General features: G+C 39.0%; 1 protein-coding gene across 2 annotated transcripts in view; it reads right to left on the bottom strand.

Moving 5' to 3' along the window:
- SLC39A9 (solute carrier family 39 member 9) overlaps positions 1 to 23,399 on the bottom strand; it is a 44,203-nt gene extending 20,804 nt beyond the window's left edge. The window contains exons 1-2 of one of the 2 annotated variants that reach the window (XM_077909760.1): positions 22,415 to 23,399; positions 1,482 to 1,590 (exon numbers count right to left, since the gene is read on the bottom strand). In XM_077909760.1, coding sequence (XP_077765886.1) covers positions 1,482 to 1,590; positions 22,415 to 22,510 — 205 coding nt within the window. In that variant the 5' untranslated portion in view covers positions 22,511 to 23,399. The remainder of the gene's footprint in view (positions 1 to 1,481; positions 1,591 to 22,414) is intronic. The other variant, XM_077909759.1, reaches the window with a different exon arrangement.
- Positions 23,400 to 23,509: the final 110 nt, after the last annotated feature.

Raw genomic sequence — 23,509 nt, 5'->3', positions numbered from 1 at the left:
ATTTTTTAATGTGGCATTTCAAGTTATAGCAATTAATTATTTTTCTAGACAAAAAGATTTTTTAAAAGAGAGAAAGAGTGAGCAGCCCCATCTGCATAACTTTTGACTCCTCAAAAAGTTAACTACTAATAGACTACCATTGACCTTATTGACAACATAGTCTGTTAACACATATTTTGTATGGTCTATGTTTTATATACTGTATTTTTACAATAAAGTAAGCCAGAGAAAAGATAATAAGAAAATCTCGAGGAAGAGGAAACACATTTACAGTACTGTATTGAAAAAGGGTCAACTATTAGCGGACCTGCATAGCTCAAACCTGAGCTGTTCAAGGGTCAACTGTACTAGTCTTCTATATACATTTCCTTTAAATCTTATGCTTCAAAATTTTCTCTTTTAGGTTTGTGTTTTATAATGTACACAATAGATCAGTGCAGTTGTGTATGTTTATCTCCCTACCCCCTAATAGGAGATGTGATCAGAAAAGAGTGGAAACCACTGGTTCTGGGACTCCTGATTTAGTATCTTCCCCCTAAATCTGGCCAGTCCTCATCCTCTCTATTTTGCAATAAGACCCTTACAATCCTCATAGATAACATCTGCCACCATTCTCTGCCTACCCGATACCATTCATTAGGGTTAGGGCTAGGGCTATAGTCATACACCAGGGATGAGAGCGTCATCACTCTGGATAAAGGACAGTTTTTTCCCTGAAATCTGAAAAGCTGCTTACTATATTGTATCTAGTATGAAATCTGGAAAGTGCCTACCTTTTTATATTACTCTTAAAGTCCAGTTGACTCCTGGCACTTGAAGATTCCACTTGCCAATTTAACAGTTGTGATTTCAATCCTTCACAGATGTCTCTGAAGTTTCGTGGCAAGCAGTAATCTGTTTTGCCGAGTCACAAATCTAAATCAAGTATGTTTCAAGCTGGTGTTGAGGACCAAACCATCTAGCAGGTGAGTATTTACTCTTACATGTCTATATTATTTGTCCTCTGCTCACTGTTATTAGGGTCAGGAAAGATTCTTTCATTGTTTTACTTCTCCTTTACTGCAGAGGTCCTCACCAATTACCTACAAGTTTTCCCTAAAGACTCCTTGAATCCAAATATATACAGTCTATATATTTTTTCAAGTAACAAACACTAAAAATAAAATTGCTGTCATACAGAACTTGGGAAGTTTTTAGGTAGGCTTTAAAAAAGGGCTGTCAGACTGGAATTCATACATTACTGCAAATATATCTTAAGTGGTATTCATGAATTGGGGATTCAATTCACAAACTGCTAAGGATGTGTTCAATGCCAAAGATGTCAGAAGATAGGTTTTAAGAACTCTTCCCAGGGCAGAATTCTATGGCAAATAGGAAATATGTACGGGGAAAAAAAACAAAACAAAACAAACCACTCGACTTCTCCTTTCAACACTCCAAGTCAACATCTCTCAAAGAAGACCCTCTTCTCTCTCTCTTACCCTCAAGAATATCTTCATAAAGTGCATGTACTCCTTCAGGCACGATGACTGCCAGTGCAGTTCCACAGAGAAGGCCAGCACCCAAAACAGTCACCAGCTTTAGTCGTTCCTGGAAAGAAAACATAAGAAAATGCTGAAAATTGATGAATCAATGAGAAAAAGTTTCTGAAGTATTTGTAATCAAGACTGTGAGTGGGGCACCTGGGTGGTGCAGTCAGTTAAGCATCTGACTCTTGGTTTCAGCTCAGATCAAGCTCCGCCTCCAACTCCATGCTCAGTGTGGAGTCTGCTTGAGATTCTCTCTCTATAAATAAATAAAATCTTAAAAAAAAAAAAAAAGATTGTAAGCTGCTCATTTGTGAGCCCAAAATCTAGGATGGCCAGTGAACATGAAACTGGGGGAGTTTCATAAATAACTAATGCCAATTAAAATAGGGAGATGCTGGGGCAGCTGGGTAGCTCAGTAGCTGAGTGCATTTGACTCAGGTCACGACCCTGGGGTCCTGGGATTGAGTCCCGCATCAGCTTCCCCACAGGATGCCTGCTTCTCCCTCTGCCTAAGTCTCTGCCTCTCTCTATGTATCTCATGAATAAATCAATTATTAAAAAACAAAAACAAAGAAACCAGGGAGATGCCATTTACAAATTTACCAGATTCACAATGATGTGGGAAAACTTGTCTACAACTCATGATGGGAAAAATGAGCACATTTGTCTGACACTGGGAGAAATGTAAATTGCTATAACCTATCTGGACCACTATTTGGCAATTTCAATTTAAGGCTTCAAAAATGTGAATTCTTTGCTCTAGCAATTTCACTTCTGGGAATTCCTCCTAAGGAAGAACTATTCAAAGACGATCATGGCACAGACAGTGAAAACCTGAAAATATCCTAAATGTTCAAAAAAGGAGATTGATTAAATAAACCACAATACATCACAGTACCACAGCACTCAAGCCATTAAACATTTTGATTCAGGTCTATTCATGGATATATGCACTGTTATGAGGAAAAAGCTGGTGGCAAACCAGCTTTTTATATGCACTGATACGCTCATATTTGTAATAAAAAGTATACATATAAGTAGAACAAATGTAAATCAAACTAACATATTTTTAACTTTATAATTTATAAATCTAATAAATAATACACGATTTTTAAAACATTGCAGTTGAGCTACAATGAACATGTTACTTATACAATGAAAAAATAAAGCTTACTTAATTCAGTATTAAAATGTTCTACATGTCTTTAAAAGCTGCTTTATTGAGGTTATGACTAAAATACCAAAAGCTGTAGATATTTAATGTATACAACTTGATGTATATGTAGGTAAGTATATATCTGTTAAATCATCATCATAATCAATGCCATAAATGATCTATGGTTTTAATCCAACCTAATCTCAATTTTTTTCTTCCTACTCAAATTTCTTTGAGAGACTGCCTCTTGACACTCAAAATATAAAAGATTATATTTCAAAATTTCTTGAAGCAGTGGTGTACCATGTATGGCTTTCTGGAGCCTTAGCAGTATGAAAAATGACCTTAAAAACTAAAAGGGGGAAATTTTGTACATTGCTTATGAAAAAGTTTTAATAATTAATGTACTTCACTTTTCTGTTTTAGTTTCCTTTCTGAGGTTAGCAAAAATAACAGTGGCTGTATCATTTCTGACATACTACTGAACTTGTGACTCTGAGGTTAGGGAAATAAATACATAATATACACATACATACATACATACATATACTGTTTCTATGGAAAAATGGGTTCTCAGATGAAAGGCTCATTGAAGGATTCAGTCCCCTCCTTGTTTGGGAAGAAGGAAGGAATCTATCTCATTGTGTCTCTAATGAATATGGGGAAACTACAATTACAATGTCCACACCAACTAATACTTGCTATAAAGCAAGAGGGAAATCCCCCGCTCCTTAGCATATAGGCCAGGTTGGTCCTTCATACATTCTGGATGGCCATTATTAGTTACTTATAAATAGAGCATTCTGAATGCATCCAGTAGTTGGGGGCACTGGCTTGGGAGGCAGAGCTGGCTTCATGTCCAAACTGGTTAATAATATTTAGTACGTCAGATTCTCTTCTGTAAATTATTTTTACATCTCTTATATAGGAGGCGACAGGAGAAAGTGATTGAAGCATTTCAGAAAAATGACACCAAACAACTGGTGTTACTTTTTAATATTTAATACTGAGCTATTCTAAGAGCTTTTATCTTCTACAAGTTACTAAACTCATCAAAGCACTGCTAATCACAGCATTCATTTGAGACAAACTGCCAGAGCATGGAGAACACAAGATGTGTGAAAAACAGCTCTATTCTGTATAAGGGGACATGGTATATGAGTTAGTCTACTTGTCATTTTCTCTAATGAACTCATAAAAGTCACCTTTGTTTTAAAAAAATTCATGAATGTAAAGTTTCACTCCTAAGAAAGGACAGAAATAATGGTAAGCTGAACTGGACTGAGCATATCATGTCATTTTAGGGACTTGGTTTCAGAATGCCACAATTCAAACTAATGAATAAATTGCTAGGGAAGAAAATTGTCCGGTCAGCATTTTGACTCTGACTATGCTCTACTCTGGGAAATGGAAATGAAAGATGCGTCTGCCTTATAAATTGAGGGAAGATGAGAAGTGATGAAAGGGATGTACTTAAAAAAGAAAGAGCTGAGCACCCTCCAGAATTACTTGGGTGGAGGCACCTGGGTGGCTCAATTGATTGAACATCTGTCTTTGGTTTGGATCATGATCCTGGGGTCCTGAGGTCAAGCTGCACATCAGGCTCCCTGCTCAGAGGGGAGTCTATTTCTCTCTCTCCCTCTGTCACCCTCCAACACTCATGCTCTCTCTCTCCCAAGTAAATACATAAAATATTTTTTTTAAAAAAAAGAGTTACTTAGATGGCAGCTTATATCATATACCTAAGTTAATTCTTGATGGATTATACTTTAATATAAAATCTAGATGGATGCCTGGGTGGCTCAGAGGTTGGGGATCTGCCCTCAGCTCAGGGCATGATCCTGGGTCTGAGATCGGGTCCCACATTGGGTTCCCTGCAAAAAGCCTGCTTCTCCCTCTGTCTATGTCTCTGCCTCTCCATGTCGCTCATGAATAAATACAATCTTTAATAAATAAATAAATAAATAAAATCTAGAACTCAGAAACTTCTAGAAGGAAGAGTAGCTTTGTAATCTTGGTGTTGGCAAAATTTCTCAGCAAGGACACAAAAAAATTCCGCATCACAATTTAAAACATCTGCTGATCCACTCAGAAAATAAACAGACAAGCTACATACTGGAAGAAAATATCTGTAACACACTTATCTGTAGTGAATGCTGTGGTGACACTGCCCACATCAACCTCCTCCAGGCTGAAGACACCTGTTCCCCTAGCTGCTGGGAGTGCTGCCTACTGAAGGCTCACAGCTGAGTCCCTCTGATGAACTGACCTTGGGCCAAAGGGTACTGACTAACCTAAGGCTATATTCCCTCTGGCAGGCCAGTTCACATCCCATGCTAGTCCCTGGGTTGTATGGAGGGAGGTACAAAGCCAGGTCCTCTTGCCTCCATTCAGGATATCTCTGAAGGGCCATCCAGCTTCAGAGCCTGCTGTGAGGTGAGCTGAGGCCTCTACTGTAACTGAATTACAGTTCAACTCCTCCTGCTTAATCCTACTCATTCTTTCCCAGGTGTTATTCCCAAGGGCACTCCTCAATAAACTTCCTGTGCGCAAATCTTCTCAGAGTCTGTTTTCTGGGGAACCCAACCTAAGATATCGATAAAGGGCGTGTGAAATATAAAAAACTTTCGCAACTCAGTAAGAGGCAAAAACACCCACACAACAAAAAATGGGTAAAAACATTGAATAAATAACTTCACCAAAGATATATGAATACTTAATAAGCCCATGAAAAGATGCTCAGCATCTTTATTCACCAGGAAAATGTAAATCTAAATTAAAGACATCTACTTACACCTACCAGAATGGCTCAGATTAAATACTCGTGACACTAAATGATGGCAAAGATACAGAGCAACTGGAATCCTCATGTATTGCTGCTAGGACCATAAAACAGTACAATCACTTTGGAAAACTACTAGTCTCTTATCAAGTTATCCAGCAATTCTACTTTTGGTATTTTCCAAGAGAAATAAAAATGTATGTCCACAAAAACACTTGTACAAGAATGTTCATAGGAGGTTTATCAATAATAGGCATAATCTGCTCAGATGTCCATCACTAGAAGAATGTATAAACAAAGTGTGGTATATTCATACAATGGAATACTACTCAGTAATGAAAAGGAATAAACTACTGCTACATACAGCTACCTGAATGAATTTCAAAAATATTATCCAAGGGCAGCCCTGGTTGCTCAGTGGTTTAGCACCACCTTCAGCCCAGGGCGTGATCCTGAAGACCCGGGATCAGGTTCCAAGTCGGGCTCCCTGCATGGAGCCTGCTTCTCCCTCTGTCTGTGTCTCTCATGAATAAATAAATAAAATCTTTAAAAAAATATATCATCCAGATGTTGAATGAAAGAAGTCTGACACAAAAGAGCTACTTACTATCTATTTATAGGAAGTTTAAAAGCAGGCCAAACTCATCCTTGGCAAAAGAAATCAGAACAGTGGCTGCCTCCAGCAGAAGTGTGAGAATACAATGGCTAGAGAGAATAACAGTAACTAGGAAATGGCACCAGGTTATTTATTTTTAGGATGATGGAAATATTCTAAATCCTGACTGGAATGTGAGGTACATTTGTATATACTTGTCAAAATTCATCAAACTGCATCAAGATAGTACTTTTTACTCTACAAAATTACGTAACTATAAAAAATTACCGGGCAGCCCGGGTGGCTCAGTGGTTTAGCGCCGCCTTCAGCCCAGGGCGTAATCCTGGAGACCGGGGATCGGGTCCCACGTCGGGCTTCCTGCATGGAGCCTGCTTCTCCCCCTGCCTGTGTCTCTGCCTCTCTCTCTCTCTCTCTGTGTCTCTCATGAATGAATAAAAAAAAATTACCTAGGTACTAATTTACTCAGCCAGGACCCCTGAAAGGATTCATTTTATAACTATTCAATTTTAATAAACCTTCTTCATGGCAGCTCTTCTTTTTTTTTATTACTCTTTTTTATTTTGGTAATCAAGGAACTGCTTTAGGAAGCAGCAGCCTCCTTAGTATGGCAGCTCTTTGAAACCAAGCTCAGTCTATGTAGAATACTAAAAGGCACTTCAAAAATTTTCTTAAGAAATTCACCTGCCACTCAGACATTCCTTAAAAATCATTCCTCACATTTTATGTCAATGATTGCATGGAAAAACCAGTGGTATTCACAATTCTGGACCAACCCACAAATTCACTAGGCACTTACCAAGTGCTGTAGAATATTCTACATTGGCACCACGTGAAGTACTATACTGAGACAAGTTTTAAAAAGCAGGAGCAGAAGTGAGTTCTTGAGGCTTAATACATACTACAAAATTAAGTTGCAGGTGAAGTGGCACAATTTAAGAAAACGGAGGGATATATGCCATCCAGAATAACTTAAACACCTATGAGCATTAAAAAAAACTTTCGAACTACAATAAAAAAATATTTTTTATGTGTATATATATATATATGTATTTAAAAAATTTGTTTATGATGCTTGGTACTTCTGACACAAAAGAGTATATATATATATATATGTATTTTAAAAATTAAAAATGCAACTCATTCTTCTGGAAAAAAAAAAACTTTCAATTGGGACGCCTGGGTGGCTCAGCATTTGAGTGTCTGACTTCGGCTCAGGACATGATCCTGGAGTTCCGGGACTGAGTCCCGCATTGGGCTCCTGCATGGAGCCTGCTTCTCTTCCCTCTGCCTATGTTTCTGCCTCTCTCTGTATTTCTCATGAATAAATAAATAAAATCTTAAAAAAAAAAAAACCTTTCAAATTCATAAAGTAAAGAAATAAATCTCCTAAAATGCTGCTTGGCCCAAATTTTTAGAAAGAGAAAGTAAAATTATTTTTATTTATTAATCTTCAAAGGTGTACTTTAAAAAGAGGGATACCAGCTACCAAAGTTATCAAAACAGAATCCAAGTTTAAGAAACTGGAAGAAAATGTAAAAAAAAGATCCTCTCTCGATATACAGATGAAGAATCAAAGGCCACAGGTGAGAAATAACTTGCTCAAGATCGCATGGCTAGGCTAGTTAGTGGTAGGGGCACGATTAGATTGGACAATGCACTCTGTTGCCCTGTACATGCCAAGACAATGTCCATCACGTGACACAATACATACAATCTGTTATACGAAATTTACCTCCAATGATAGACAACATTGAGCCTCACCACCTCTTTAAACAGTGTGAGCAAGCAGAATCCACATCAGGTGTCTGGGTGGCTCAGTCAGGTAAGCATCTGCCTTCAGCTCAGGTCATGATCCTGGGGTCCGGGGATGGAGTTCTGCGTGGGGCTCCTTGCTCTGTGGGGGGGGCCTGCTTTTCCCTCTCCCCCTCCCCTAGCTTGTGCACGCACACGCTCTCTCTCTCAATTAAATAAAATCTTTTAAAAAAAAGAATCCATAAACATCAAGAGGAAAACCAAAATTATAATTAGTTATCATTGTCTTCTACTGACAGTTTCTAAAGAAGGACAGGAAGTACCAAGCTTTTCCTAAGGTTTCATTTCTTCAATGTAGAAGACCATTCTTTATTCTGAGATTATGTCCTACCTACTTTTTGGTCTTAAAATGTGCTTTTAAAAAATGATGGTGACCATAGTTTTTTTGTTTTTTTAAAGATTTTATTTATTTATTCATGAGAGACACACACACACACACACACACACACACAGAGGCAGGGACACAGGCAGAGGAAGAAGCAGGCTCCATTCAGGGAGCCCGACGTGGGACTCAATCCCGGGACTCCAGGATCACACCCTGAGCCAAAGGCAGCGCTAAACCACTGAGCCACCCAGGGATCCCGTGTTTTTATTTTTAGTGTCTTTACCTGGCAAAATTAAAAGCAGGGAATCCTGTGTCAAATTTCCCTTATTTGAAAAGTATTACTGGCCTGTGAAACCTAACTGTACATATAGCTGATGTACAGTGTAAACATGAGATCTGTATTATAACATCATAAACAAATTTAGAAACAAAGAATTTGAGAAAATGTATTCAATGTATCAAGGTAAATATGAGTATATCATCTAATTTTATAATACTTCCTTGGAGGTAAAACAGTGTGAGCTAAAATTACTGCACTATGTTCTAGTTCCTCTTGAAATTAAGAAAAGCACATTTATTTATCAAACGAAATTAAACATCCAATGAACACTGTGTTTGTCCTTATACCAAAACTGTAAGTTCTATGAGGGAAGAGATTTTTGTTTTTAATTAGCTGCTCAATGCTCTGTAGCTTATAGAACAGAAACTGGCAGGTAACAAATTCTCCCTAAATATTTACTGAAAGAATGAATTAAATGCCCGTCACCATGCAAGGCACTAGGGACTTGGTACCCCCCATTTCACTGGCTCTAATGATCAAGATACACAAATGTAGTGCAGCCTCTTTAGGCATGGGAAATAGGCCTACCATATTCTGTACAAGTGTAACCATATGAAGAATTTTCAATGGTTAGTTGCTTTGGAATTTATGCTTTGGCTCAAGGGTTATTCAAGTACATATAACAAAGAACCATAATAGGATTCCATTAGAGTGAATGTGAAGCAATGCTGTCATTTGTCCCATTAATACAAATACATTAAATGATATCTATTTTTTTTCCCCAAGGAGCTCAGAACCTTGTTCAGTCACCATTTCAATCTTCGACAAAGCAATACACAGATTATTCATCCTCCATAACTTTTATGAGCTGGGTAAATATCTACCAACCTTCTCAGGGTGACTAATACTACAGAGGTAACACCTGTAATGAAGAAGACTCAGTAGTCAAAAGATAAGCATCACTGCCATGGGTTGTAGTTTTCATTTTTTTATTTTCTAAAAATTTCTTAACTACCTAAATTATTTTATATGCAATCTGATTTATTTCAAGCACTAGACATGTGGCTCCATATTATTTGCACAGCTGTATTTTTTTCCACACAGCTTCACAACTTGGGACTCAATCTCAAAATTATGTATATGTCAAAGTTAAAATGCTGAGGTTCTCTCCTACGTTTATGGTAAGTCACTATAGGATGTATTTAAATGAAGAACTACAAAATCAAAGTGTGGTTCAAGATGAAAAGACAGTTCCCAAAGCAATAGTTTCTGTCAGAGAAACAACATATTTACTCAAGAGAGGCATGAACTACACAATGCCATTGGCTTTATGTTATTTCATTTCATAGCCTCACAGCTGCAGTCTGACTGAGACAAAGGACTGACCAGATATCTTAATTAAAACAGCTGGTATTCAATGCCATTCACAATCAGTGTAAAGCTTTGAAATCAGTTTAATTTTCTTGGCAGACAAGAAAATGGTTTTTCTTTCCTTGCTCACAAAGTCAATAAATTGTTTTGATGAAATATAAGCCAATAATGTAAAAGCTTGTAATATTTAAAACAATTTGTTTCAATCCCTCTTGTATCATGCTCATTTTATTTTTTTTAATATTTTATTTATTTATTAGAGACACAGAGAGAGAGAGAGAGAGAGGCAGAGACACAGGCAGAGGGAGAAGCAGGCTCCATGCAGGGAGCCTGACATGGGACTGGATCCCGGGTCTCCAGGATCAGGCCCTGGGCCGAAGGCGGCCCTAAACCGCTGAGCCACCAGGTCTGCCCTCATGCTCATTTTAGTACTGAAAGCATCAACTATACTTTTCTAAAAAAGTAAAGATGCATCTCTTATTATAAGACTATTCCAGGGATGCCTAGGTAGCTCAGTCAGTTAAGTGTCTGCCTTCGGCTCAGGTCCTGGTCTCAGGGTCCTGAGATGGAGCCCCACGTCGGGCTTCTTGCTCAATGGTGAGTCTGTTTCTCCCTCTCCCCCCAATCATGCTCTCTCTCATTCTCTCATTTAAAGAAATAAAATCTTTTTTTAAAGATTTATTTATTTATTTATTTATGATACACACACACACACAGAGAGAGAGAGAGAGAGAGAGAGAGAGAGAGGCAGAGACATAGGAGGAGGGAGCAGGCTCCATGCCGGGAGCCTGACGTGGGACTCGATCCCAGGACTCCAGGATCGCGCCCTCCTGGGCCAAAGGCAAGCGCTAAACCACTGAGCCACCCAGGGATCCCAAATAAATAAAATCTTAAAAATAAAAAGACTGCTCCCTTCAAAGCTCCAGGCACTGAAGAGATGAACTACCATAGGGTACAGAGTAACTCTTGTTCAAGCAACAAAGGCCATCTCCAGATTCTTACAAACACACCTACTTCAAAGTCAATTTAACTGCTACATAACCTGCTGTTAATTGTCAGTAACAGGTAATGAAGAAAACTCAAATATGAACTTTGTTCTTTAAGTCCTGACAACTAAGACAAGATGCCCCCAAAGTCTCCTGCCTCTAAGTTGCAGCAGTGACCTTGAGTAAATTCAGTGTCCTCCACTGTAAGAAGGGGGTACAACGCTACTAGTAGTATCATGCAGGAACATGACATGAGCACACTTAGCACAGAGCAACTGTCATTATTACTTATCTCTAACATCATTAACAGCACGCAGATAGGGCTTCTAAGCCCCTTTTTCACAAGAATAGCAAATCACACCCCAGATACTTGGATAAAAATTCAAGCAAATGATGCTCTGCTATTTGCCATTTTTCCAGTGGCATATGGGCTTCCCCTTTGACACAGAGGTAATAGCAAGCAAAATTTTATTAATGCCACTTCTTCCAATTTTGGAAAACAAGACTAATTTTTTTTGGAGTAAGAGTCTTTTCAAACATAAAAGAACTAGTAAGCATAAATGGAAATCCCATAAGACGGTTCAATGTGACTACAAAAACAAACACAAACTCACTGGGAAAAAACCTGGGGAACTACTGACAATATATATTATTAGTACGTAAGAAGTTTAATTGACCTGAGAAAATTTTAATAATAAAAATACATTTTCCTTGGGACTCCTGGGTGACTCTGTCAGTTAAGCACCCAACTCTTGATTTTGGCAGAGGTCATGATCTCAGGGTCGTGAGAATGAGTCCATGTCTGGCTCCTGTTTGGGATGGAATCTACTTAAGAGTCTCTCTCTCCCTTTCCCTCTCCATCCCCCCAAAATACATTTTCCTTTACCAAATTAGCAAAGTTTAAAAACTTAATAATGGTATTCAACGTTTGTAAGAATACAGTGTCATTTGCATTTGCTGGAAAAAAATGCATTTAAAAAAAACTCTGGGAATACAGATGGAGAACCTTCTTAAGAATATGCCCCTTAGGGGGCAGCCCAGGTGGCTCGGCAGTTTCGTGCCACCTTCAGACCAGGGCGTGGTCCTGGAGACCCGGGATCGAGTCCCACATTGGGCTCCCTGCATGGAGCCTGCTTCTCTCTTTGCCTATGTCTCTGCCTCTCTCTCTCTCTCTCTCTCTCTCTCTCTGTCTCTCATGAATAAGTGAATAAAATCTTTTTTTAAAAAAATAACTGAGTATAACAAAAACATTTAAAAAGGCCTAGAACACATTTTTAGCAATAAAGGAAAATGCTTGGTATACTCCCAAGTAAAAGAAAGGAGAATGTAAAAGTATACATAAGCCACATAATTAACCACATTAAAAATGCAGACAAAAAAGAATGGAAAAAATAAAAAACGTTATTAGCAATTCTTACTGGACAATGGGATAATAGATGACTTTATTTTCCTTTTACAGATTATCCTGTTTTCTAAATTTTCACAAAGAGCCTCTATTATACAGCCAAGCTTTTTTTAAAACAAATTCTGTTCATTTATTTAGAGTGGCTTGAACTTAGTAAACTCAATTTGAGCTTAGTTTCCTCATCTATAAACAGGACAATAATTCTCCCCTTTCAAGGTTACTGTCAAAACCAACAAAACTTGACACATAAACCAACACTGTAGCTATTATTACTATTAATTATTGTACTGTGGTTGGATTAGAGTACAATTCCCATAATAACATGTACTTGGAGATGTTTTCCCCTTTACTGAGCGGTTCTAAACAACCACACTTCGATATTCTGTAAGAATCTGAAATGTTTCCCAGTCTCCCCTACTCTTGTCATGTTGTGATGTATTTCCTCTATTTGCTTTCCCCACCACTTCTAGTCTGCTATTTCTGGTTTTCAAAGAGCTTAGAAATCAGTCCAGCCCAGAGGTTATAGACTGGCAACTCATCAACATCGGTTATTTGGCCCACAGTAACATAACAATATTTGATTTAGTAGCCAAAATGTAAAATCCGAAACATTTCACTTAAAAAGCCTCATTTCCAGCTTCTGAAAAATAGGATGATTTAGCCACACCAAGGCTTAAGGTCGTCAAATGGCAGACAGTTGGATGACCACAGTTCTCATTACTCCCTAAGGACTCCCAGGCACTGCCACTCAAGGTGAGCTACCATGCATGGTGGCACTTGAACTGTTTTATCTTACTCCAGGCCTGATTCACTGTTCAACCTTAGCAGTTATTGATTCTTATGACCTAATACCTAGCTGAATTAGAGTCCAACCAAGAAAGAGAAACCATAATTTGAACAGAGGAAGTTTAGAACAGGGGACAGTAAAATGAGAAATTAACCAGTAAGACAGAACTGTAAAGGATATAAAAACAGCAAATAAAAGGAGAAGTGCCTACTGTAGGACTGAGGTAAGAGTGGTCAAAGAAGAGGTCCCATGTGGGTAGAGATTCAAACCCTGCTGGAAAGGGCATGACTGGGGCTCACTGAAGAACAGTAAAAGGTCCTGGGATCAATTCTGATACGTGTGCACATATGTGTTACAATGCTGGGACACCAGCTGGGTGTCCCATAGTCTAACTTAATTCTAACACTATCTGCCTGGAGACATTAGATCCCACAGATTAAGGGTTCAGTTTTACAAGACTGCCCCCACCTTCATGAAAGAGGACTTTGACTACCTCTACCTTGACTTCAACCTTTCTAACTGATCAAATTCTTCTTTCTGGCTTAATCTCTTAACTCTGGCAAAAGACCCTGCAGGCAAAGCGTCCCGATGGGAATCACAACTACCACCTGCAGCAGTAAGGGATACCTGAGCCAGCAAGACCCTGTATAACTGACCCCAAGGCAGTGATTGACCTGTCTACAGCCCACCTGCATGTACCCACTGACCTTTGTCCCACATTTTCCTCATATGACCTGGAAATATCGTGAGCACTTTGAAGACAGTCTTTTGAGAAACTAGTCTCCAGTCTTCCCAGTGTTGGCCTCACTGAAATAAACTCCTTTCTCATTTCACCATGACTTGTCTCTTTGCCTTTAGATGTTGTCAGCAGCGAGTGGCTGAATCTCGCCTGTTTGGGACCCCCACACTCCGGAGCTGGGTGCTCTCGCACTCCTGCACCCCAGCTATGTGCAAGTCCAGGTTGTCACCTGTGTTTCTGACTGACTGACCTCCTCTTCTTGGGTTTGATTAATCTGCTACAGTGGTTCACAGAACTCAAAGAAACATTTTACTTATGAGATTAATTGGTTTATTATAAAAAGATATCAGATAAAACCAGATGGAAGAGATGCACAGGGCCAGGTAAGGGGAAAGGATGCACAGCTTCTGTGCCCCCTCAAGGCATAAACTCTCCCAGCACCTCTATGTATTCATTAACCAAGAAGCTCTCTGAACCCTGTCTTTCCGGGTTTTTATGAAGGCTTCATTACATAGGCATGATTCATTAAATCATTGGCTGGCCACAGGCAATTGATTTAACCTTCAGCCCCTCTCCCTTCCAGGTTGGCAATGAAGGTCCCAACCTTTCAAGCACATGGTTGAGGCAATCAGCCACCAACCTTAGGTTACGAGGAACATTCTAAAAATCATCTCATTCACATGACAAAAAACAACTGTATGGCTCTCTTCACTCTGGAAATTCCAAAGGTTTTAGGACCTCTGTGCCAAAAACAGGAAGACCAAAACTATACTGATTTTAAAGCACAATATTAGAGGTAGAGAAGTTTCTGTGGTGCCACACTGGTGGAACTTGCTGGAAATCTGCACTCTTGGCTGTTGGAGAAAACTGTCAAGGGGAAGTGTCTTATTGAAGAGATTCTCCTATTCCATAAAACTAACCAAGGCAGGGTGGTGCCAGTGAGAACTACTGACTGCTGGGTGCTGGAGAAGTATGTGTTCGGCAGGAGGCTGTGGCTTGAAAACCTGCCTGCAATGCAGGAGGTGGGCTCTGGAGAAGCCCAGCTGGAGGCCAGAGAAATCAAACGTGTGTGCTGCAGAAGCTTGCACTGGAGAAGCAGGGCACTGGGGAAGGTGGTTGCCTGTGCTATAGGAATTGTTGCCAGAGTAGTTGCCCAAGAGCAAGCAAGCATGGACCTAGAAAGAAAAAACCTTTCCTCTTACAATTTCTCTCCAGTATCCTTTATTGACAAAATGCAAGAGTCTGCCAGCTGGCAAAGGAAAACTACTTAAAGGGCCCAGATTCATTTCTGTAGAGTAGTCAATGAAGAGTAAATTTAAAGCTGAGAGGCAATAAATTGATAACTGGCATACTAACCTACTAGAATTACAAAAAGAGATACACAGAAGCCAAGTGAAGCCAAGAACAGAAGAGAGCAAGTAAAATGCTTGCTCTTCAGGCTGCCTATTTAGCTACTCACAGACTTTTCTGGTGCTTTAGATTAATGAAGTTTCTGGATGAACAAGTTGTACACAAAGAGGTGCTACCAATATTCTCCTTCATCTATATTATATAATAACTATTAAGTACTGATTGTGCCAAGCACGTCCTATTATAATCACCTTACATACATTAATTCATTTAATCCTCACAACAATCCTATAAAATAGGTACTTCTATTATTCTCACTTTACAAAAGGTCAAGTGATTTGTCCAGGTCCACAACAGGCAGCAAATGGCAGAGCCACCATCTGAATCTATGTAAGTTAGCTGCAGAACCTATACTCTCTTTTTTCTTTATTTAAATTCAATTTCATTAACATACACTGTATTACTAGTTTCAGGGGTAGAATTTAGTGACTCATCAATTGTAAACAACACCCAGTGCTCATTTCATCGCGCCTTCATTATGCCCATCACTCAGCTACTCCATCCCCCCACCTATCTCCCCTCCAATAAACCTGTTTATCCTAGAGTTAAGAGTCTCCTAAGGTTTGCCTCCCTATTTTCATCTTATTTTATTTTTCTTTCTCTTCCCCTATATGCACATTTTGTTTCTTAAATTCTACATGAGTGAAATCATATGGTATTTGTCTTCTCTGATGGATTTATTTTGCTTAGCATAATACCTTCTAGTTCCATCCCAGAATCTATACTCTTAAACACTATGCTAAACCGCTTCACTACAAAACCCATTTCATTGTTTTCATTATTTGCTTTTAGCACCCATCTTGTTTCCCCAATTTGCCACTGTCAAATGCTTAAAGATTTAATGAAAGGAACACACAAGGTACAGAAGCCAGGGTATCATTTTTTGGTTACTAAAAACTGATTCCCAGAGAAATACAGGGCTTACGATAGATAGTATGATGTACTTACCTAGTAGTTAAACTCAAGATCTCATCACTTAAAAATCTATATAACCAAGGCAGAAGAATTTCCAGAACAACTAATACTTATTTCTATTTTTTTTTTTACTTATTTCTATTTTATTTCAATAAAATTAGGCATTCCTTATTAGTATTTGAGGAGGATTGAGACTTCTAGAATTCTGTCATAGGTTTAAGAAATACCTGTACTGGGATCCCTGGGTGGCACAGTGGTTTAGCGCCTGCCTTTGGCCCAGGGCACGATCCTGGAGACCCGGGATCGAATCCCACGTCGGGCTCCCGGTGCACGGAGCCTGCTTCTCCCTCTGCCTATGTCTCTGCCTCTCTCTCTCTCTCTGTGTGACTATCATAAATAAATAAAAATTAAAAAAAAAAAGAAAGAAAAGAAAAGAAATACCTGTACTTACACTAAGCATTATGACTTGTTACCTGGAATTCCAAACTGAGCTATAGAGGACCTTAAACCTTGTTATCATTCAACAAAGTTGCACATCTTTTTCAATTAAAGGAAAAGTTAAGTCACATACAGAAGCATTCTGAATCCATTTCAGGTCTTCTTCCCTTAAAAAAAGATATGAATTCTTGAACATGATAATTTATAACTGACTTGACTATGAAGACATCAAATATGAAATTAATTTTGGATAGTTCAAAATGGGAATTGCTTCAGATTCTAACTTGGCAGGTGTTGACTTAAAGGGCATTTAAGACATATTCCACTCTTTCTTAAAGGTTTCGATGCTATTTGAAGATGGTTTACCTCTGTAGTTTCAATCCTACTACACTGACAAAACATAAGGTAGAAGAGAGCAGCCCGGGTGGCTCAGCGGTTTAGCGCCGCCTTCAGCCCAGGGTGAGTTCCTGGAGACCCGGCATCAAGTCCCATGTCAGGCTCCCTGGATGGAGGCTGCTTCTCCCACTGCCTGTGTCTCTGCCTCTCTCTCTCTTTCTGTGTGTGTGTGTGTTCCTCATGAATAAATAAATAAAATCTTAAAAAAAAAAACAAAAAACATAAGGTAGAAGATATACTGTGGAAGGTAGAATGTGAATGATGTCAAAAGATAATCCTAATTTGGGGAACTAATGGAGATAATGTTAGTGGTGTTAAGACGTTCCTAATCTGTGAGCTAAGGTGCTAATATTTCATTCCTTCTTTACAGTCTTCATCAGAAAAGGAAGTACTATCTAATGGTCAAGTGCTTTGGACTGGTAATCAAACTGACTTAGTTTCAAATCCCATCTCTACCAGTGTCTACCATACTCTCTGAGCTAGAGTATGCACATTTGTAAAGTGAGGCTTAACAGGAGACCTCACAGTCTCCTCCTGAAGATTAAATGAGAAAATGCACATTTAGTGCCTGGCACTACACAGAAGGAGCTCAATAAGCATTAACTATTATAAATATTATTAAGCAGATAAATGTCAATTAACATTTATCCATATAATATCCTACGGAAAAGAAAGTTTTTCAGGAAAATATTGAATCTAGATCTTATGTGATCCAAATACTTTTATCAGGGAGAGATGCTTATGAAACAATAACCTCATAAAACAATAATCTGAGGAAAGGCAAAGTTACTGATGCTTTCCAGATATGGGTAAATTAGAATGCAAAGTGTAAAATGTTTGAATTTAGAAATGAAATTCCAAACAGGCATAACATTAACATCTATTGCATTACCTGAGAAGAATAAAATGTTAATATACCAGACAATGGAAAAGCCCCGAAAAATGCAACTTTGTCATATCTACTTCAAAAAGAACCAATTGTTGGAGAAGAGCATACTGGACAAATTTCTTCTTCAGTCACAAACGTCTGATTTCTTGTAACTCAAAGCCCCAAAATATCTATTATTGAACAAGTCAGTTATTATAGTGAGACATAAAACTTTAAACACATGAAAAACAAAACAAGGCTTAAAATGAGAATTAATGAAGAAAGCTAAATACTAAGAAAAAGGGATCCCTGGGTGGCGCAGCGGTTTAGTGCCTGCCTTTGGCCCAGGGCGCGATCCTGGAGACCCGGGATCGAATCCCACGTCGGACTCCCAGTGCATGGAGCCTGCTTCTCCCTCTGCCTGTGTCTGCCTCTCTCTCTCTCACTGTGTGCCTATCATAAATAAATAAAAAATTAAAAAAAAATAAATAAATACTAAGAAAAATATTGAGCAGGTAGACTAGAGGAGAAGGCTTGGTCTCTCCAAATGGAACATTCATGGTGAATAGGAATGCCAACCCCCAAACACGACCTTACAGATTCCAAACAAATTGCTGAGAAGTTTCTGGTAGTCAGAGAGGGGGAGAGAAGAGTTTACCCATTATTAGAAGTCTGTTCCAAAATAAAAATTTTTAAATTATAATTTAGAACAAAATTCTTTTTTTTAGAACAAAATTCTAAAAATGAAAACCTTAAAGAAGTTTTTATAATCAGTAAGGAGAACAATCCTCAACATTTTCTAAAGTTATTATGTTCTAGAATACAGCCTTGCACTTCTATTAATTCATTACATCCTCACAACAATCCTATAAGGTCATTTAAAAGAAGACATTTTGATGTTAAATAGCTTGCTCAAATGGTAACACTGATTTTGGATTACTACCTGTCCCAGACAGTCCCTGGGAAATTTGTGCATTAGTAATACCTTGAATTCTTTATAAGAGCAGCATTACTTTCATCTGCGTACCTATGGATCCATACTCTTAACACGTGAAGAACATGGCATTATAATCCAAACTGGTCTGCAACAAGAAAAATATAAACTGAGACTAAGCCTTCAAAATATCTTATAGAATACGAATATTATAATTATAGGAGTAACAAACATACTGAAGTGTATCTATTAAACATAACACTACATTGGGGCTTATATTTTATATGTCTTTTTTTCCATTTCATTTTCTTAGTATTTAATTTGTATTCAATATATTTATATATATTGGTCTGCAATGGAATGGAGATTAAACAAAAACAAAAACTAGTCATTTATCAGATCGTTGAAGGAGCACTGCCCTAGAGCTCTGGTGCAAACAGCTTGCTCATGTTACCAGCTCTGTGGCAAAGAGGAGACATACTCAGATAAGTAACAATCCTCAGATAATCAATCTAAAATCCCATTTTGGTTATGGTTTATAGTTTAACTTCATTCATCAATCAGAGCACCTGCTAAGCGGGGTTAATTCTAGGTAATGTTAATTGTAGGCTCCCAACCTACTTACACAGCTTTTTCCTTTAGAGCCAAAGGGAGCTCGTTAACAACTGAATCTAACATTATAAGATAGTGCTCAACCTAGAGGTTCCAACTCCTTCACCACACGGGACATCCTTTATGTAAGGTATGCTTTGGCCTCCTTCATAAGTTTACTTTTTCTCCTTACCATATGCTTGAAGAAGAGAGCATCCTGAAAATCACTTACTCATTAAGTGCTTTCAAGAATCAGATATCTTTTCCTTTGTTTTAGAAATCATTTAGGCATAAAGGTAAAGTCGCTATGTCAGAAAGCAAGAAGTTAGAAAAGCATCAAGAAAGTTAGTTTGGGGGCAAGGAATGTTGAAAAAAGTGACAGAGATCAATGTCACATAAACCTCTTTTAGATGGTCAGATACAGCAGGTAGGCACTACTGCTACAGCAATTTCCAGGTTACTTAATTTTAGCTCATTTCTAAATAATAATCCTGCCATAATTAATGGTTTTTTGAACTTTTATTCCAGATCTGAGAAATTCTGAGGAAAAAAATAGTACTGAATGACAGAATAGCAGATAAATTAAGAACATGAATAAATAGCATATCTTTTCATTTACATGAAAATGAACTGTAAAACAAATTAGATTTATTGGTCTCTTTATTTATAATAACCCTAGTCCCTAAGAAAAGCCAGATTCCCTTAAAAAGTAGTTTAGCCAATGTAGGAACCTAGGGAGCTATTTTCTAAGAGTAGAAACTGTGCTTCCCTGCCCCCGTGAATGAAATTTATTTTTTACAAATTTATCATCTCACTAGTTTCATGATACATCAATCTACAATAGTATAATCTGTCTAGAAAAAAATGTTTAATTTCTAGAAGACTGAAAACAGTTGAATTCTAAAATGTCTAAGTTATATGTAACTTTCATTTTTATTCTAACAGCTCGATGCACTGTTCCTATTGCAATAATAAACAGACATTATGAATATGATTTATAGCATTTTAAGACCTACAGTTGGAAAAGACCACTTGGCCATCAATTCAGATAGCCATAAATGACACATCATACTGATTATCTTTATTAATGCCTTGGTTAGTTACACCACACATGGACACATTTCGTTTCAGTGAAAAAGAAAATAGATACCTGCATATCACAAAAATCAATCAAGACAGTTCAAGAAAATACTGATATTGGAAAAGCTCTAACCATTTTATAGAAATAAAAAGTTTTACTGATTTATTTGAATTAACTATAATTTTTGATAAATGTTACCTCAGTTTTTAAATATATAAACCAACTTAAATCTCACAAATGTCAGTGCTAATAAGGTCAATTAAATTCTAATGCAGCTATTCGAAAATATGGTTCACGTCAGAATAAAGCAGGCTCACAAAGCCCCGGACAGGCGGCCCAAATGAGTGAAGTAGGCTTCAAGGCCAAGGAGTGCTGTGACCATCTCCTGATACTCAGCTCTAGCCAACTGCTGCCTTGAGGGAATAGACACAAATCAATAATAATAAAAATAAATACTCTGCTACTCTAACAAAGTAAAAGTCTGTGGGGTAGCTTTGGTATGACTACCAGCTTGCTCTTTCACGAAGTTCTTTCAGGACTGGCAGTGAAACTGGGCCTATTTTACTGCTGAACCCCAAGATACTCATGAAATACTGTTCCCTCCGAATGTAGTAGTTTTTCCTCACTAAATCTTTTGAGCACTGTGCATGTTGTGAACTCTTTATGAAGAACTTATCTGCATTTTCACTGAACAATGGTTTCATCTTTCTTCCTCACTAATGGCTGGTCAAGTAATGACAAATTAACAAATTAACCCAAATGTTAAAACATATTAACAGAAAATTCATTTCTAAGCAGATCTGAAACAACTTCAAATATCCATTCTAGTGCCCTCTTTCTTTAAAAGGAAATGTGAGGGATCCCTGGGTGGCTCAGCGGTTTGGCGCCTGCCTTTGGCCCAGGGCATGATCCTGAAGTCCCAGGATTAAGTCCCACGTCCCGCTCCCTGCGTGGAGCCTGCTTCTACCTCCGCCTGTGTCTCCGCCTCTCTCTCTTTGTGTGTTCTCATGAACAAATAAATAAATCTTTAAAAAAAAATTAAATAAATAAATAAAAGGAAATGTGAGTTAAGAACAATCTGATTTAGGGACGCCTGGGTGGTTCAGTGGTTGAGCGTCTGTCTGCCTTTGGCTCAGGTCCTGATCACAGGGTCCTGTGATCAAGTCTTGCAGGGGGCTCCCCACAGGGAGCCTGCTTCTCCCTCTGCCTGTGTCTTCGCCTCTCTCTGTGTGTCTCTCATGAATATATAAATAAAATCTTTTTAAAAATCTATTTTTCTCATCTTCATTCTAACACAAAAAAATTCAAAACGCCGGAAAACTTTTGGATTCTAATCCAAAAGACTACCTTCCCCCCCACAAAAACTATGCTTTATTTTCTCCAAATGAGGAGTAATACTGATTTCTACGTATATGGACAAATAATAGTCTCCATTTACATTTCTTGAGAGCAACTGGAACCTTGATTCCTTGGAATCCCTGGGAATCAAAAGAACGTTATGGTGCTTCTTTCCAGGAAAATACACAGAGCCCTAAATTTTTGTATGCAATTTCACAAGATTCAGAGTACCCCAGGATCTCCAGGGGGTCTGCCCACCCCACGTTAAGGACTCCGGTGCTTAAAATAAGGTTCCTTTCTATTATGAAATTCTATGTATCTTTTTTATTTTTTTAAAGATTTTATTTATTTATTCATGAGAGACACACACACAGAGAGAGGCAGAGACACAGGCAGAGGGAGAAGCAGGCTCCATGCAAGGCGCCCCATGCAGGACTCGATCCCGGGGCCCCAGGATCCTGCCCTGGGCCAAAGGCAGGTGCTAAACCGCTGAGCCACCCGGGGATCCCCTCTATGTATCTTGTTAGAAGACAGTCTTTCTTAGTAAGACCTTTAGCTCTGAGATACGTTGGGGAAGCAGCTTCCCTTTCTTTACAACTGTCCCTACTTCCTACCAGCCATCCTGAAAGCTGACAGAAAACTGAGAATTTCTTACCTCAGAGAAATTAACAGCCAAGGGAACGATTCCAGCCACGTAACATCCCACCAACATAGCCAGAGAGAGCAGACTAATGGAGATGAAATCATCCATTCTGTCCTCCTTTATTTGCCCACCGCCACCAGAACTGCAAATTTTCAGGGGCCTCAAAGGGTCCTTAGGTTCTTAAACGCGTATAGTGATTCCAACAGAACAAGGGGACTTTCCAGGTCGTCCGTCCTCCCCACTAGATGTGTTCAGAAACCCCTTTCTCTGGAACGCGCCTGGAACTAGCCCCTTTTTGCTGATATTAGCACCAGAGAGAACTTTCATCAATCTCAGGTCCCGGCCCCTGCGTTTTCAGATGCCAGTCACTGGATTCCCTGGGGTTTACGGTTAAAGGTATGCAAAAGAGCGATTTCTTCAATCGTCGGAGGGGTGGCACAATGGGCCCACTTCCTCCACGGACAACGTCCCAGATGGCAGCAAGAAAAAGGAAAACTCGAGCAGACTTGTTCGTTCTCCCGGCGCCCCTACGTCCCCGGGGCAGTCTTCCCCCAGGCTGGGACCAGCCCACCAGTCCCGGCAAACTCTCCTCCGAGTCTAGAACGGGCAAAGAGTCCCGCAGGTCTCTAACGATGGGCTTAGGGGTTCAGCAGGGAAGCTGATACAAAGCTGTCTCTGCCCTATACCCGGTGCTGCCCATATTACTCCACTCCGCTGGGCCTCGACCCGGAGCCACCGATACTACAGCTGCCATGGCCGCCAAGTGGCACCTCTTCATTACATCCACTTCCGGATTGCTTCACCGCCCCCTCCTTTAGAAGAGTACTTCCGGGTTACAACCGACCTATGGCCCGGGATTCTTAGGCTACCGCCATTTTTGAGTAGGGCTAATTAAAGAGGTCTGGTGTCAGAGTCCATATATATCTGTGTTCACTCTAGTCGTGCGTCTAATGGCGAGAATATGGAAGACCGTGTCTCGAGAAGAAACGATTTTTTTTTTTTGAGAAGAAACGATTATTTTTCCAGTTCTGGAGCAATTACCTGTATCTAGCTCCTCGCCCTTATCCAAGATGGCTGAGCCAGAGTCGGTATCCGCTCTAGCTGCCG

This window comes from Canis aureus, chromosome 9 (assembly GCF_053574225.1).
Source record: "Canis aureus isolate CA01 chromosome 9, VMU_Caureus_v.1.0, whole genome shotgun sequence".
Classification (NCBI taxonomy): Eukaryota; Metazoa; Chordata; class Mammalia; order Carnivora; family Canidae; genus Canis; species Canis aureus.
Note: the sequence above shows the minus strand (reverse complement) of the source record. Positions and strands in the feature narration are given on the sequence as shown.